The sequence below is a fragment of the Amia ocellicauda genome, chromosome 2 (genome assembly GCF_036373705.1).
Source record: "Amia ocellicauda isolate fAmiCal2 chromosome 2, fAmiCal2.hap1, whole genome shotgun sequence".
Taxonomy (NCBI): domain Eukaryota; kingdom Metazoa; phylum Chordata; class Actinopteri; order Amiiformes; family Amiidae; genus Amia; species Amia ocellicauda.
This window is the reverse complement of record NC_089851.1, coordinates 4,791,639-4,807,622: the sequence shown is the minus strand read 5'-3', so window position 1 is coordinate 4,807,622 and position 15,984 is coordinate 4,791,639. Positions and strand designations below refer to the sequence as shown.

Here is a 15,984-nt window from a genome sequence, read left to right as displayed (position 1 = left end):
CCACAAAGGACATCCAGCTGCATGAATTTGCGAAACTTTATTATTTGCCTTTGTTATAAGAACATCAGCTTCACAGAGTGGACAAAACTGTTAGACATAGTTGCACAGTTGCCATACTGCTGTCTGAATCTAGCAGATCACAGTAATACCATGTGAATAAACGTTGTGTTATGGAAAGGAAAGAGAAAATAATACTGTTTGCTTTACCTTACATTCTGTATTAAATTGGCTTATCGTTTTAGGGTGATCAAGGCTCAATGGGAATCCCTGGGGCTCCTGGGATACAAGTAAGCCCCCATATATACTTTTTAGAGTCTGTAAAATCTTTTATTATGACTAAAGAATAAGAAGGCGTGAATAAGACTCACACAAGTGTTGTTGAATGCATGGGACATCTTAAGACTGTTGAACCAACACAAAATTCATGGAAGCACTGCCCAAGGGGGAGGGGTTTCTGCACACTTCTGTAGGAATCCGATCGAAACGCCACTCTATCAAACCTGCCATTGGCGCCTGCGCCTGGTGTCTGGATACACAGCGTTTGTCCGGCAACAACAGCAAGGCTGCGTGTGGTTCGGTGTTGCAGTGCCCCCGTGTCCACGAGCATTGCCAGGTGGAGACGACCTTACAGCAGCCAGTCCTGCTAGGTGCTCCACTTGTTGCGACTGCGTCCCAGTTGTTGTGTGCCCCCTGGTGCAAACCAGCGGGCTTGGAAGTTATACTTGAGTAAAAGTAAAAATACTCTGTCAAAAACATACTCCAATAAAAGTAAAAAGTCTCCCATTCAAACAGTAAAAGTAAATATTGTGATTTTAGTAATAAAGTGAATGTTCATGTGTTTGTGTGTGAGCCTTCTAAAGGGGGCACATGAGATTTAATTTGATGTTTTAATCCAACATTTTAATTTCCATAAATCAAGGAATTTTTACTTTTCTTCAGTTTTATCTTGAAGAAAACCACATGCAATAAAAATAAAGGCTACAGATCTTGAAATTAATTTTATTTTGTATTCAGTATTAAAGGGTAACACTGGGAGATGAACACCGATGTCTTGACAAATCAGATTTATCTACATTATTTACCCTACTTTCAGTTTTGTTACTGCAAATCACTGTTCACACACGCACATACACACGTTGCACAAGGAGTTGAATAACAGAAAAAACTAAATAAAATGTCAAATATGTACCCTATTAGTATTTGCATTTGTTATACTGTAATCTACTTTCAAGACAGAAAACAGGAGACACGTCTTCACACAGAGGCGTCACAATCTGAACAAACTCCCCAGCGATGTGGCTGAAGAGACAATTTGGGAACATTCAAAAACAGACTGGATAGGATCCTTGATCACTTAGTTATTAATGGACACCAAACGAGCATGATGGGGCGAATGGCCTCCTCTCGATTGGACACTTTCTTATATTTCTTATGTTTCTTACTGCACTGTGGCGCAGAAGACCGGGTTTGAATTGCGAAACTCCCCAGGATGTTACTAAATATATAAATTGATGTTGTCCTTACGCACGCCATCTTAAAAACATTTGTTTTATATAAAGTGTAAACATCCCCATGGACATGAGTTCGGGACCTTTTCTCATACAATTGCATTATTTACATCAAAAAGTTAATATGTAAAACAAAATTTAAATGTATTATGCATATTATTTATTTACATTATCATAAAGCAGTGTGGAAACTACTATTTAAATAAAGGCAGATATACAATTTTCACTGGCGACCAGTGTGAAGCACCAACAGACTTTAAAAATAACAGTAATAAAAATAACAGACTTTCTAGTAACAGTGCCAGCTGGAAATATTCATCAGTGAAGTGGGACGAGCTCTGCAGACGAAAGCGATTCCGACTCATTTTATCAGACTGTTAAGTTCCAAGACATGAACCAAATTAGCGAGAGTGTAGGCTAATCTCTTTCAAACCCCCAAAACAGCCTTTGAGTGCTCAAAAACAGCCTTTGTTGATGATGCATTTTATTACAGAACAACAAAAACTCACTCTGCTGGGACCTTCAGTAAATACAGACCCTGCTCTCTGAAAGCAAAAGCCTTGTATTGCTCAGCGCTCATTGTGGGTTCATGTCCATCTTTGATCAAGAGAAAGAAAGAGTGATTAACGCGCCTAATGCAGAGAGAGGGAGGGGCTTGTGCCGCATATCCGGCTCACTGATTGGCTCACTACAGCGCTGCTGATTATGCTACAGTATGATTGGTCAGAAGTATCCGGACAACCTGAAACATGTTTATTCCACGTAGATATAAAGAATTCCTCTCTCCAATTATAGTACAAGTAACGCGGTCTGTGGGAAATGTAGTGGAGTTCAAACTACATTATGTTGTTCATAATTGTAGTGGAGTAAATGTAGGTACAAATAAAAATACTAGATAAAAGTAGAGTACAGATCCTCGAAAAACGTACTTAAGTACAGGAACAAAGTACAAATACCGGAGGTCCGGCTGTGTGGACAGGCAGCGTGATGAGGCCATTGTTGCTTTGAACAGCAAGATGGACCAAATCTGCGCTCTCCTGACCGCGCAGGCAGCAGCACAACAGGTCCCAGCCCCTCCACACCATGACGCTCTACCGCCGGCCCACACCGCGCCGCTGGAGTCATAGTGAAGTCTGTCTGCTCCATCCCCTGCAGACAGCAGACAAGCGACCTGGGAGGAGGACCGCCTGTCTCTCAGAGCTGGAGGTGGAACTCGTGGAGGAGGAGCTTGTCTCGGCACCCCCCTCCGTTGAGCGAGGACACTCCTCCTGCTCCCACGGGACAGGACCGGGACTTTTGGGCCATGATTCAATAGGCCGTGGAGTCTCTCCAGCTCCCCTGGCCCTCCGATCCTGCCCCGCCGCACTCGAGATTCGAAAGGGGGCCCCGGTTGCAGCCTCCCACACAGGCTCTTCTGCTGCTTCCGGACCTCCTGGACGAACTCAGGGACTTGGGACCACCCGGCAACAGCCCCCGCCCTGGCACGGGCATCCCCCCTGGCAGCCTGGTGCCTGGCTAGTCTCCCTGGCCCCCTGCAGCCCGGGATGCGCGTGCCAGGAGGACAGCTGGTGCACCTCTGCCCCCTCCCCCTCCTGCACCGCAAACCTGAGGCTTTCCAGTAGCCTCTGGCCCACCCTTACATTCACCAGCAACTTTCCAATTGGCGACTCCACACCCAGGACTCCTGGGTGCTCCAAATTATATCCGTTGACTACTCCCTATAGTTTCAGAGATGCCCATCCCCCTTCTGAGGCGTGGTGTTGATGCAAGTGAGGGACCCGTTGCAGTGTGCGGCGCTTCGCATCGAAATCGCCGCTCTCCTGGAGAAGCGAGTGATCAGTGTAGTTCCCGAGGGAATTTTATTTGGGATTTTATTCCCCATACTTCCTTGTGCCCAAGAAAGATGGCGCTTTCCGCCACATCTTGGATCTGAGGTGCCTGAACCACCACCTCAAGGTGCTGCGTTTCAAGATGCTCAACCAGCAAACCTTGTCCCAGGCCATCAAGCCTGGTGACTGGTTCACCACGGTGGATCTGAAAGATGCCTTCTTTCACATCCCCATTGCACAGGCGCACAGGAAGTTTTTCCGCTTCTCCTTCGAGAGCCGAGTGTTCGAGTTTGCTGTTCTCCAAGTGCATGGATGTTGTGCTAGCCCCCTTGCGTTGCCAGATGACTGGCTGATTTGTTCTCACTCGAGGGAACAGGTTCAGAAATGCACAAACCTGATTTTAGGCCACCTCTGAATTGGGCCTCTGGGTCAATCGAGAGAAGAGCTGCCTGACGCCAACTCAGCAGGCACAGTTCCTTGGATTGCATCTTGATTCCGTTGCCATGCTCTCCACATTGGTGCCAGAGAGTTACCTCCATACGCACGTGTCTCTCCCTCTTCTGACTGGGCCTTCTAGCAGCTGCATCACAGACCCTCCCCCTCAGCCTCCTCCAATTGAGGCCGCTGCAGTGGTGGTTCAGGTCTCTCTGGATGCATCCTTGCCGTGACCGCACACACAGTCACAGTCACTCCAGCGTGCTGGCAGGCGCTCCTTTGGTGGTGGAGCCCTCACAATTTGACCCTTGGTGTGCCCCTGGGGCCAGTCTATCACCGAGTGGTCAAGACAACAGATGGGAGCAGTCTGCGACGGAAGTGGAGTCTGAGGCAAATGGACGGTGCCCACGCGGGCCCTACATATCAACCTCCTGAAGTTACAGGTCATTTCCTGCCAGTCCCACAGGACAGACGTGCTGGTTCGGACGGACAACGTAGCCACGGCTCCGCTCCATCAGAGCAGTTCACCTCCCCAGCCTGTCCAACACGGCGGCGGACCTCCTCTCTCAGGGAGGCTCCCAGGTTTTGGAATGGTGCCTCCACCCACTGGTGATCCAACAACTGTAGAGCCGGTTCGGCAGAGCGGAAGTGGATCTCTTTGCTTCAGCAGAGTCCACACACTGCCCACTATGGTTCTCCGTCCGGGACCACTCAGGAACCCTGGGGATTGCCACGCTAGCTCACACGTGGCCGCGCATTCCCACCATTCCCCCTTCTCCTGGTGGTCTGGAGAAGATCAGGCGAGAGTGAGCGACATTTCTGCTGATAGTGATGTACAGGACAGACGCATGCATTATGTGTATATATTGTGTAAACAGCAGGTCTGTGGCTCCATCCTTGACTAGTAGACTGCAGCATCACTGCTGCCGTTCCCAGCTGATGGAGCTCAAGCTGTTCTTGCTGCCTCTCTGTGTATATAGTTCCTTGGTCAGCAGGTCTGTGGCCCGCTCTGGCTGTGTACGCCATGGAGCAGGGGACTGCTGCTGTTGTCCTCCAGCCGAGGGCACTTGAGCTTCTCCAGTGCCCCACTGTGTACATAGTTCATTTATTCACATGGTAAGAGCTGTAGTTGCCCTGCACTAGCTGCGCTATTCGGCAGGTGTCAACTGCTCCTGTGTTCCACGTGTGGCGCATGAGTCTGCTCCTGCACCCTGTAATGTATATAGTTTGTTTGCCACAACACAGTCAAGCTGGTGTGGCCTTGCTCCTAGCTATGCTAGTAGAGCTGGTGGCCACCGTTCCTGTGATTGTGCGGAGAACGCATTAAAAGTTTCCTGCGCCCCGCAATATATATAGTTAATTTGTGATGACATTATAGAGCCGGCGCGGCCTCGCTCCTAGCTGTGCTGGTGGAGCTAGCGGCCACCGCTCCGATGTTCCGCGTATGGTGCAAGAGCTGGCTCCTGCACCCCGTGGTGTATATAGAGCTCTCCGCTCTGTACTGGTCAGTTGAGTGAGGATGCTCCTGTGCTACGCAGAGGCAACGTGAACTTCCTGCTGCCACACTGTATATACTGTTGTGTTCAGTTTGGCTACTCTGGTGACTAGCCGACTGTGTATTATGTTGTGTTTCAATGGGCCTGTGGTCCCGTTCCTATTGGATCAAGGGTCCACTGCCATGATAATGCGCGGAGGCCGCACAAGTTGCTTGATTGCCTGCACCATATATTGTGCAAGTAGATTAGGCCTCGCTCCTAGCTGCACAACCTCAAGGCAGGCTCCCTTATCAGCTTGCTGCCTCCTCCCTTGCAACGGTTTTGTTATACAGTATTCTGTCGCCCTTGGGCAGTGCTTCCTTTTTCAGATAACCGGGGTTGCATACGCAACCTATCATTTTAAATAACTTGAAAGGTTGACCTAAAGTTTCCTCTTGAGTTGTTGTGAAAATGAACAGAATTCCATATTTCTATACCAGTAGCAGTAGCATTTTCCGTATGGATAATATATTGTATGTTCAGACCTATTTGCCATGGTTTGCACATTGGCGTGTTTGACTTACTCTTAAAAGTAAAAATACTGCTGTGTTAAAGGAGATTCTTGAGTATAAATTTGAATAGACATGAAATAGATACCAGTTCATAAAACTTACATAGATCTTTATATAAAAGAATACAATCTTTCCACAGGGTGATGCTGGGCTCAAAGGAAGCAAGGGAGAGGTAAGTTTAATGAGATTGATTTAATGCATTTTACATCATTTTTCCTCAGGCCTGTAAATCCCTGCATCTTCTAGTGCATGACTTACAGAAACCAAAATCAAATCCACTCGGTATGAGGAAGGTGTAAAAGTACTGAGCTTAAAACAGAAATATAAAACATGAAATATGAAAATGATTATATATTTCTTGTGATTCAACCGTTTGACAACGTCTACTGGTTCGAACTTAATTGTTATTCAAGTACAGAATCGTTTTCAGATTTACAAATGTTTAGCAGTATGGAGAGGTGAAACATGACTGTTATGTAATATCAACCGGAATGTGACTCCAGCCAGTTTACTTTTTCCACTCCCAGAAAGGCACAGTTGGAGATTTGGGAATCCGAGGGCCTGATGGGAAAAAGGGAGACGTTGGGCCCGTCGGCGCTGTTGGGCCCCGTGGACCTTCAGGCGGGGATGGGTTACCGGGGCAGCCAGGAGTGCCTGGCTATCCAGGGAAGCCTGTAAGTAAGCAGCCTTCCTCTCAGACAGTCACTGCGAAAGCCATTTCATACATTCAACAAGATTTATTTTTGTTTCAGGGAAAGCCCCCCACAGATGAGCACCTGATAAAGCTGTGTACAAATGTTCTTCGGAGTAAGTACCTTTCCTACTGCTTATGAAGAATGAAAATAGAAACTCTGGAGGTTCATGGTGCCACCATTAGATGACTCGTGTATCGTATAAACCCTTAATTAATCCCTTTATTCAAATATTACGTGTTTTGGTTTAATCCTGGCTGGAGGCAATCATGAAACAATGTAGCTGTGAAGATGAAAGAGGAAAACTAATAATTTAGCATAAGTTAACATAAGTCCTCCACAGTAACTTTATCAGTCCAGCTACCTGGTAAGAGATGAAAGGAAAAACTCACTTCTTGGGGACTTTTTACCATAGAGTTACAATAGGGACATTCACTGTGCTTCAGTCCCCATTCCCATGTGAATGTAGTAGTCCTACGTTCAGGTAATGAGAGAGGAGGAAATTGGTCCACGTAAATTGTTTGTTGCGTTTCCTAGATCAGTTGCCTCAGTTTCTACAGACGATGATGCCAAATTGCCAACCTTGTGAAACAAAGCAGGGCTCACCAGGTGTCCCAGGGCCCCCAGGTCCTCAGGGCCCCAGCGGCCCCCCTGGATACCCTGGCAGGGTGGGAAGGCAAGGATATCCAGGGCCACCTGGGCTGCAGGGATCTCAAGGAATTAAAGGTAACTAGCTGGAACAAACAGATTGATCTATTTTGATATATTTGTGGGGGGGGGGAAGACTTGATGGTTTCTCCCACTCATAAATCATAAGTGTTCAATTTGTTGTGACCTACAGGTGACACTGGGCCAAGAGGCGACAAAGGCTCGAAAGGAGAAGGACACACTGGATTGCCCGGGCCAACTGGTTCACCAGGTAATATCTCCATAGATTTTATTTTAGCCAATATGTGTGTCAACATACCATTATGGGTTTCATTTTAGGGAATGTTGATTATTCTGATGCACCATTTCAGTTAACTGGGTATTTGTGTTTGGTTAATGGTGGCAGGGCCCCACGGGACGCAAGGTAGGGACGGTGAGGGTCTCCCTGGGCCCCCCGGCGATCAAGGCAAAGCTGGGGCAGCTGGCATCCCTGGGAAACGGGGCCCACCCGGACACCCCGGCGTCTGTGACATGACGCTCTGCTACAACACCTTCGAGCTCAGACAGAACCGCTTCAGCAAAGGACCCAACTTCTAGAGCGTCTTCCTCAAAGGGGGAATATCCACAGAAACTTGGCCTGGTATAAAACAACAATAAAACAGTGTTTAGTGCACTAGCAAAGCTGCAATCAATATCTCTAATCGGTTTAAGGGCTAGATGCAAATAAAATGAACCACACAATGTAAATTGTTTGTAGTTACCCAGTGACCAAATGGATAGCTTGCATAGTATTCAATATATGGATCTTCATGGTGCACCGCCTTAGTTATGCTACCTCCATGTTTTACCCAAGGACTTAAGGAGTTCTGTGTACAACATCATCCCCATTGTACTTATCATAAAATACTTATCATACTGAGATTTAAGAGGACATTTGTTTTTCATTAGAATTCTACTGTATTTGACCTCATTTTTATATATTTATATTATATTATATTATCCATTTAATTGAAAGCAGAAGAAACACAAGTTATCCTAATATTTCCAACTATCTGCTTCAAAAACATGTTTATCTTCTCATTAATTGAGCCACAATTTATTAAGTCGACATACATCTTAGGATTTAATTGACAGTACTCCTTACAGAAGAAAACCTCTTATTTGTATTTAAAACTTCCCAATGGAACCATGCTTTTAGTATTCTACAATAGTTTGATTTTGCATCTCACTACTAATACGTTAATATGCATTAAGACTGTTGTTTGGTGTATTTCAATCTCAGGAAAGGAGCTGTACTTTGTTCTTGTGCCTAAAATTTGACATGTTATATGGTGGCATTTGGTTCAGTATTCAGAAAGCTTAAGTTCACCCATAATGCTTTTGTCAAAACTTTATATTGATGAGTATAGCTCAGATTGTTTATTACACTTCTGAAGACATGTAGTGACTTCTTTAACATGTCTAAACTTGTTGCTTTATAGATGCACAGAAATGACCAAAGCAAAGTATCCCCGTCTCATTCGGTAGGGACGGTGTAACCTGGGTGATGTGCTGTGTTGGGTTTGCCCCAGACGTAACGCTTTGCTTTTAGACCAAATAGTAAAATGTTTGTATCATTGGACCACATAATCTTTGTAACATCTTTTCAGAGTTTCTCACATGTCTATCTGCAAATTCCAATTGAATTTTTTGTTTTTGAAATGGCTTCCTTCTTGCCATACAGGCCAGATATGGGGAGAACGTCTGCTATTGATGACACATGGACAGTTTCTCTCATCTCAGCCAGTTGTCTTTGGCCTCTTGGTTGCTTCTCTGACCAATGCTCAATGCCCTTCTTACCCTGCCGCTAAATTTGGGAGGTCAGCCTTCTTGAAGCAGATTCTGGGTGGTGTCGTATACCTTCCACTTCTTAATGATCGACTTGACTGTGCTCCAAGGGATATTCAATGCCTTTGAAATCTTTTGATACCCCTCCCCTGATCCGTGACCTTCCACAACTTTATCCCAGAGTTGTTTTGAAAGCTCCTTGGACTTCATGGTCGTATCTTTGCTTTGAATACACTACCCACCTGTGGGACCTTACAGAGACAGGTGTATTTAATCTGAAATCATGTCAACCACCATTATTTTTGATGTCATTGGACACAGATGGACTCCACTGAACAATTCGTGTGAATTCTGAAGGCGATTGGTTGCACCTGAGCATATTTAGGAGTGTCATAGCAAAGGGACTGAACACTTTTCAGGTTTTTATTTTGAATTGGTTTGGTTTTTCACTCATTTATCCCCACATTGCAAGTGTGTAGTAGGTTGTGTAGATCAGAAGAAACAAATCCCATTTATATGGTTGTAACACAATCAAATGGAAAACAAAGCCCTAGGGGCATGAATACTTCCTATAGGGACTGTATATGCTCTTAAATACTCACTATTCTAATCAAGTGCCCTGATAATTTGCTAGATGGGCGCTCTTTACCCTGAAGGGAAATTGAGACAGTATATTTGAAATATTACAAGTCACATAGAGGGATAAATAGAAAAACTACCTAGATTTGTTAACATAATGCATCATACTGTAGTGCGATGTTTTAAGAAGTCATCCTATTTTAATCTAATGGAGGAATATTCAGCAAATGCACTTCATCTACAAAGGCTGATGAGCTTTGGCTCAAAAGTGTTGAGTGGGTCAGACGGCCTTCTGTTAGCAGTTCACTTGAGTCAGTTCTTCACTGGAATAGTACTAATTGAATTGCTGTGCTTTGATGTACCTGCCTTAAACACCATCCAAATTCGTAGAACTATAATGACTTTAATATTTTCACTTGTTACAGGAGCCCTGGTTAACACAGTTGATTTTTAACTGTTTGGCAGCTCATGTTATGGCATTTTGTTCATTTATTTATTTTTAAAAGGCATTTCTTAAAATTATCGATTGATGTATTAATCCTTACAATATATGTTCCTTTGTGAATTATATTAATTTTCCTATTAACAGGCTTAAAAATCAGCAAGCAAATAACTGTTCTAAACTTTTATATACTACACTACGTAGCGAAGAAACTTTTTCCAGCCTGCCTCGCTACTCTGTAATTAGGTATGCCAAGCAGGAGCCTTCATCCCCAGTACAATGTAGCATATCGAAAGGGAAGAGCAAAAGCATTAACATTTAATGAAAGGATTTAAAGGAAACAGAAAATCCGATGTTGGAGATTTGTAGGTAAGATGTATTGAGAGAAACTGCAAAGTATGGCAATCAGATCCAAAGTTTTAGTCAGGAATATATCGAAATACCATGCGGGGCTTCCACAGCGCTGGGCTCTTAGGGAAACCGATACATAGAGGCCTGAAAATGGGGCAAAACAATTATTTATTACGTGCAGTGCAGGGGTTAAACTATTCCATCCCTACAGAAAAAAAAACTCCTACAAACAGACTATGATCACAACTAGACAAATCGACATCAAAATCGAAGTCCCAGTGCATAAGCAAAAGTCAGTTACCAGCAGTCTTGTCCCTGGCGCAGCGCACCCCTTGCGGTCGTCTGCCTCTTCCCAGAAAGTGGAAATTCACTTAGGTCACCCTCACCCTCACCCCAACAACCAAGATGTGCTCTGCTTCCTGCTTTTATTCAGGCACTGGCCAATCACTTCAGGTCATATAATATATATATATATATATATATACATACACTCACCTAAAGGATTATTAGGAACACCATACTAATACTGTGTTTGACCCCCTTTCACCTTCAGAACTGCCTTAATTCTACGTGGCATTGATTCAACAAGGTGCTGAAAGCATTCTTTAGAAATGTTGGCCCATATTGATAGGATAGCATCTTGCAGTTGATGGAGATTTGTGGGATGCACATCCAGGGCATGAAGCTCCCGTTCCACCACATCCCAAAGATGCTCTATTGGGTTGAGATCTGGTGACTGTGGGGGCCAGTTTAGTACAGTGAACTCATTGTCATGTTCAAGAAACCAATTTGAAATGATTCGACCTTTGTGACATGGTGCATTATCCTGCTGGAAGTAGCCATCAGAGGATGGGTACATGGTGGTCATAAAGGGATGGACATGGTCAGAAACAATGCTCAGGTAGGCCGTGGCATTTAAATGATGCCCAATTGGCACTAAGGGGCCTAAAGTGTGCCAAGAAAACATCCCCCACACCATTACACCACCACCACCAGCCTGCACAGTGGTAACAAGGCATGATAGATCCATGTTCTCATTCTGTTTACGCCAAATTCTGACTCTACCATCTGAATGTCTCAACAGAAATCGAGACTCATCAGACCAGGCAACATTTTTCCAGTCTTCAACTGTCCAATTTTGGTGAGCTTGTGCAAATTGTAGCCTCTTTTTCCTATTTGTAGTGGAGATGAGTGGTACCCGGTGGGGTCTTCTGCTGTTGTAGCCCATCCGCCTCAAGGTTGTACGTGTTGTGGCTTCACAAATGCTTTGCTGCATACCTGGGTTGTAACGAGTGGTTATTTCAGTCAAAGTTGCTCTTCTATCAGCTTGAATCAGTCGGCCCATTCTCCTCTGACCTCTAGCATCAACAAGGCATTTTCGCCCACAGGACTGCCGCATACTGGATGTTTTTCCCTTTTCACACCATTCTTTGTAAACCCTAGAAATGGTTGTGTGTGAAAATCCCAGTGTTCCTAATAATCCTTTAGGTGAGTGTGTGTGTATATATATATATATATATATATATATAATAAATAAATAAATGAATGAAACACTGCTAACAATGGATAATATAAACCCTAGCTGCCAAAACAGGATTTGGTACACATTACAAATCATTAATTACTAATGGTAATCTTATTTTCTACACTCCTGTCATTGCATCACAATTGTAATTGTGTAATACACGGTGCCCGAACACTTCAGGTTATTTGTCCAGCTCTCATTTATATGTGTGTGTGTGTGTGTGCTTTTCTTAAATAAGACTATTGTTTCATGCCCATTGGATGATGAGTTTTATTTTATACGATGAAAATATTCAGTATATCTGTACATTGTTAAAAATACTATAATATTGTGTAGAACAATAAATGTGTTCTTGAACCATAGCTATTTTGGTGCTATTTAACATTGTTTTAACAAGCCATTACTGTGGTTTCTAAAAGCCATTAGCCTTTTAAAATCAGGTATGTATTTTTAAAACCAAAAAATATGCTTTGACCATCTCAAATTAAAGTTGTTGCCTTTCTGTGCCCTCACACCGACACAAGCATCTCTCTGAAGAAACCGTGGTCGTTGGGCACTTTCATGGATCGATTAGTATTTTTGCAGGCGGCTCTGTGACTCTCTGAAGTGAGCAGAGCTGTTCTCTTCCATGGCTGAAAGTGCAAGAAAAGCACACTAATGTCTGCACTGCTGCTCTGGCTCTAACAACGGGCAGTCTGGCGCAGAATCACATCACTGATGGTTTGCAAAAATAACTGCAGATGTGGCAGATAGTAGATCCTGACATCACTCCAAAGCTACAATAAAGACCCAGCACTGGTCAATTGCAGTAGTGGTTAAGTATAGACAACTGTCCCTGGCATCTCTAACTTTGATAGCTGCTCTAGTGCCATACACCAGTTTTGCACAAATGCACATCTTATTTCTGACGTGCTGAAAGTTGATTTAATGTCGATCTCACTTCATCAAAGTGACAGCCTAGTTTACATTTTTTTTTGCAGCAAGACTTATTAATCAAAATAAGTGTAATAGAGACAGATGAAATCCTTAATATAATTAATGTTTTTAGACGTTTCAATACCTTACCATCCCAACCCTTTCATTCCAGCTGCTAAATCATGAACACAAATACGATTTAGAGAAATGTTTTACTTTTTGGGATTATAAACTTTTTGGGATTAGAAATTCCGTATTTTATAATGGTATATTAATAAAATGTATGTACAAAAGTTCAGTCATTATTTGACAGCTTTAGCAGGACACATGTAAATGCATAAAATATTTTAAAACATTAAGTAATTCCATGTGAAATGCATGATTTCAATCAAGTCAAATGTATTAGTTTCTGTTTCGCCATATTTAAAACAAATCGATATAAAATAGTTAAAAATAGTTTTTGGGTTAGTCTTACAATTGTATTTGGATTTCCTTCATTTATATTTGTAATGTAATTTTATGTAACACATTTTATGTCTTTTAAATGTTTTTGAATGTTGTCAAGTAGTACCTTTTTTGTATTGGCAAAGGGACATTTTTACAAGCTTCAATATTTTTTCTTTTATATAAAATACCATTGCACTGACTGTTTTATTAATAAATCAAGTCTTTTTGCAAGACAATTAAAGCATGTGATCTTTCATTTAACTATAAGTGTTTCTCTTGCTCTTGTTTGCTCTCTCTATTAAAAACATAAGAACATAAGAGTTTACAATCGAGAGGAGGCCATTCACCCCATCGTGCTCGTTTGGTGTCCATTAATAACTAAGTGATCCAAGGATCCTATCCAGTCTGTTTTTGAATGTTCCCAAATTGTCTCTTCAGCCACATCGCTGGGGAGTTTGTTCAGATTGTGACGCCTCTCTGTGTGAAGAAGTGTCTCCTGTTTTCTGTCTTGAATGCATTTAATACAGAAAACAAGAGACGCTTCACACAGGGAGTTGAAGAACAAGACAGAGGCTTGTGAAATTATGTATATCAAATGAGGACAAATAATAAAGCTAGATCTCCAGAAAATGTTCCCCCTCCCCAAACACATCATTCAAAAATAGGTTTATACAAATCCAGTAGTGAAAACATGAAAACATTTTGTTTCATTCACCATGTTTCTTCACCATTATCATTGTATGCAAGGGCAAGGGGGGGGGGGGCTGTGGGGGATTTGACCTTTGACCTTGAAATTGATGTAAACAACCACGTCACTGAATAATTAGCATATTTGTGGATGGAGTTGACAAGGCACTGAAATTAAAATATTAGAGGCGGGGTTGACAGGGCACTGAAGAAATAACGTACCAGGGTAAAGTTTGGGATGTCTACACCATTTGTAACCTCGGCTCTTGAGGTGAAATTTGAGAGGTTATTTCAGGGCCCCTTTAGAGAGGAATGTGTGGAGTGATAGCGCTCTGTGGAAGCGGTGGGGCTGTGGGTAGTTTAAGAGGAACAAGTCATTTTCCCCAAACAGATTAGGAACGTCCAAAGACCCAGATCTCAAACTGCCAAGTATAACATGTTAAAATAATCAGAATAAACAACATATATGAAGAATGAAAAATAAATCAGGTTCCTTACGGAGAAAAAAGAAAGAAAGAAAGAAAAAAGAAAGAAAGAAAAGAGAAACTATTAAACAAGTAATTTCTTCACACAGAGCTGCTTAGTAATAATGAGAAATGTCTAGAGATCTCGACTGTTTTAGAAGCGGTCTTCTCGCCAAGAGGCATGTAAAACATATGTGCCCAGAAACCCTGAACATAGATGAAATTAAAATAAATGTAGTACAGAAAATGTAATTGAAACTTTCAGTAATCAACATAATATCAGTAAATACTACTACTACACAATACAATGAAAGTAGTTATACACTCACCTAAAGGATTATTAGGAACACCATACTAATACTGTGTTTGACCCCCTTTCGCCTTCAGAACTGCCTTAATTCTACGTGGCATTGATTCAACAAGGTGCTGAAAGCATTCTTTAGAAATGTTGGCCCATATTGATAGGATAGCATCTTGCAGTTGATGGAGATTTGTGGGATGCACATCCAGGGCACGAAGCTCCCGTTCCACCACATCCCAAAGATGCTCTATTGGGTTGAGATCTGGTGACTGTGGGGGCCAGTTTAGTACAGTGAACTCATTGTCATGTTCAAGAAACCAATTTGAAATGATTGGACCTTTGTGACATGGTGCATTATCCTGCTGGAAGTAGCCATCAGAGGATGGGTACATGGTGGTCATAAAGCGATGGACATGGTCAGAAACAATGCTCAGGTAGGCCGTGGCATTTAAACGATGCCCAATTGGCACTAAGGGGCCTAAAGTGTGCCAAGAAAACATCCCCCACACCATTACACCACCACCACCAGCCTGCACAGTGGTAACAAGGCATGATAGATCCATGTTCTCATTCTGTTTACGCCAAATTCTGACTCTACCATCTGAATGTCTCAACAGAAATCGAGACTCATCAGACCAGGCAACATTTTTCCAGTCTTCAACTGTCCAATTTTGGTGAGCTTGTGCAAATTGTAGCCTCTTTTTCCTATTTGTAGTGGAGATGAGTGGTACCCGGTGGGGTCTTCTGCTGTTGTAGCCCATCCGCCTCAAGGTTGTACGTGTTGTGGCTTCACAAATGCTTTGCTGCATACCTCGGTTGTAACGAGTGGTTATTTCAATCAAAGTTGCTCTTCTATCAGCTTGAATCAGTCGGCCCATTCTCCTCTGACCTCTAGCATCAACAAGGCATTTTCGCCCACAGGACTGCCGCATACTGGATGTTTTTCCCTTTTCACACCATTCTTTGTAAACCCTAGAAATGGTTGTGAGTGAAAATCCCAGTAACTGAGCAGATTGTGAAATACTCAGACCGGCCCGTCTGGCACCAACAACCATGCCACGCTCAAAATTGCTTAAATCACCTTTCTTTCCCATTCAGACATTCAGGTTGGAGTTCAGGAGATTGTCTTGACCAGGACCACACCCCTAAATGCATTGAAGCAACTGCCATGTGATTGGTTGGTTAGATAATTGCATTAATGAGAAATTGAACAGGTGTTCCTAATAATCCTTTAGGTGAGTGTATATGGCACTTTATCGGAAGGGGGGCTGCGGGGGATTTGACCTT

The 15,984-nt window shown here is 43.1% G+C and overlaps 1 protein-coding gene across 1 annotated transcript in view; it reads left to right on the top strand.

The window, feature by feature from the left end:
• Positions 1-11,096, top strand: part of LOC136712261 (collagen alpha-1(XXI) chain) — a 41,277-nt gene extending 30,181 nt beyond the window's left edge. Inside the window, exons 16-23 of the mRNA XM_066688717.1 lie at positions 243-287; positions 3,408-3,641; positions 5,959-5,991; positions 6,347-6,493; positions 6,572-6,626; positions 7,049-7,237; positions 7,353-7,430; positions 7,566-11,096. Of these exons, the coding sequence (XP_066544814.1) occupies positions 243-287; positions 3,408-3,641; positions 5,959-5,991; positions 6,347-6,493; positions 6,572-6,626; positions 7,049-7,237; positions 7,353-7,430; positions 7,566-7,756 (972 nt within the window). The 3' untranslated portion in view covers positions 7,757-11,096. The remainder of the gene's footprint in view (positions 1-242; positions 288-3,407; positions 3,642-5,958; positions 5,992-6,346; positions 6,494-6,571; positions 6,627-7,048; positions 7,238-7,352; positions 7,431-7,565) is intronic.
• The last annotated feature ends 4,888 nt before the right edge of the window (positions 11,097-15,984 follow it).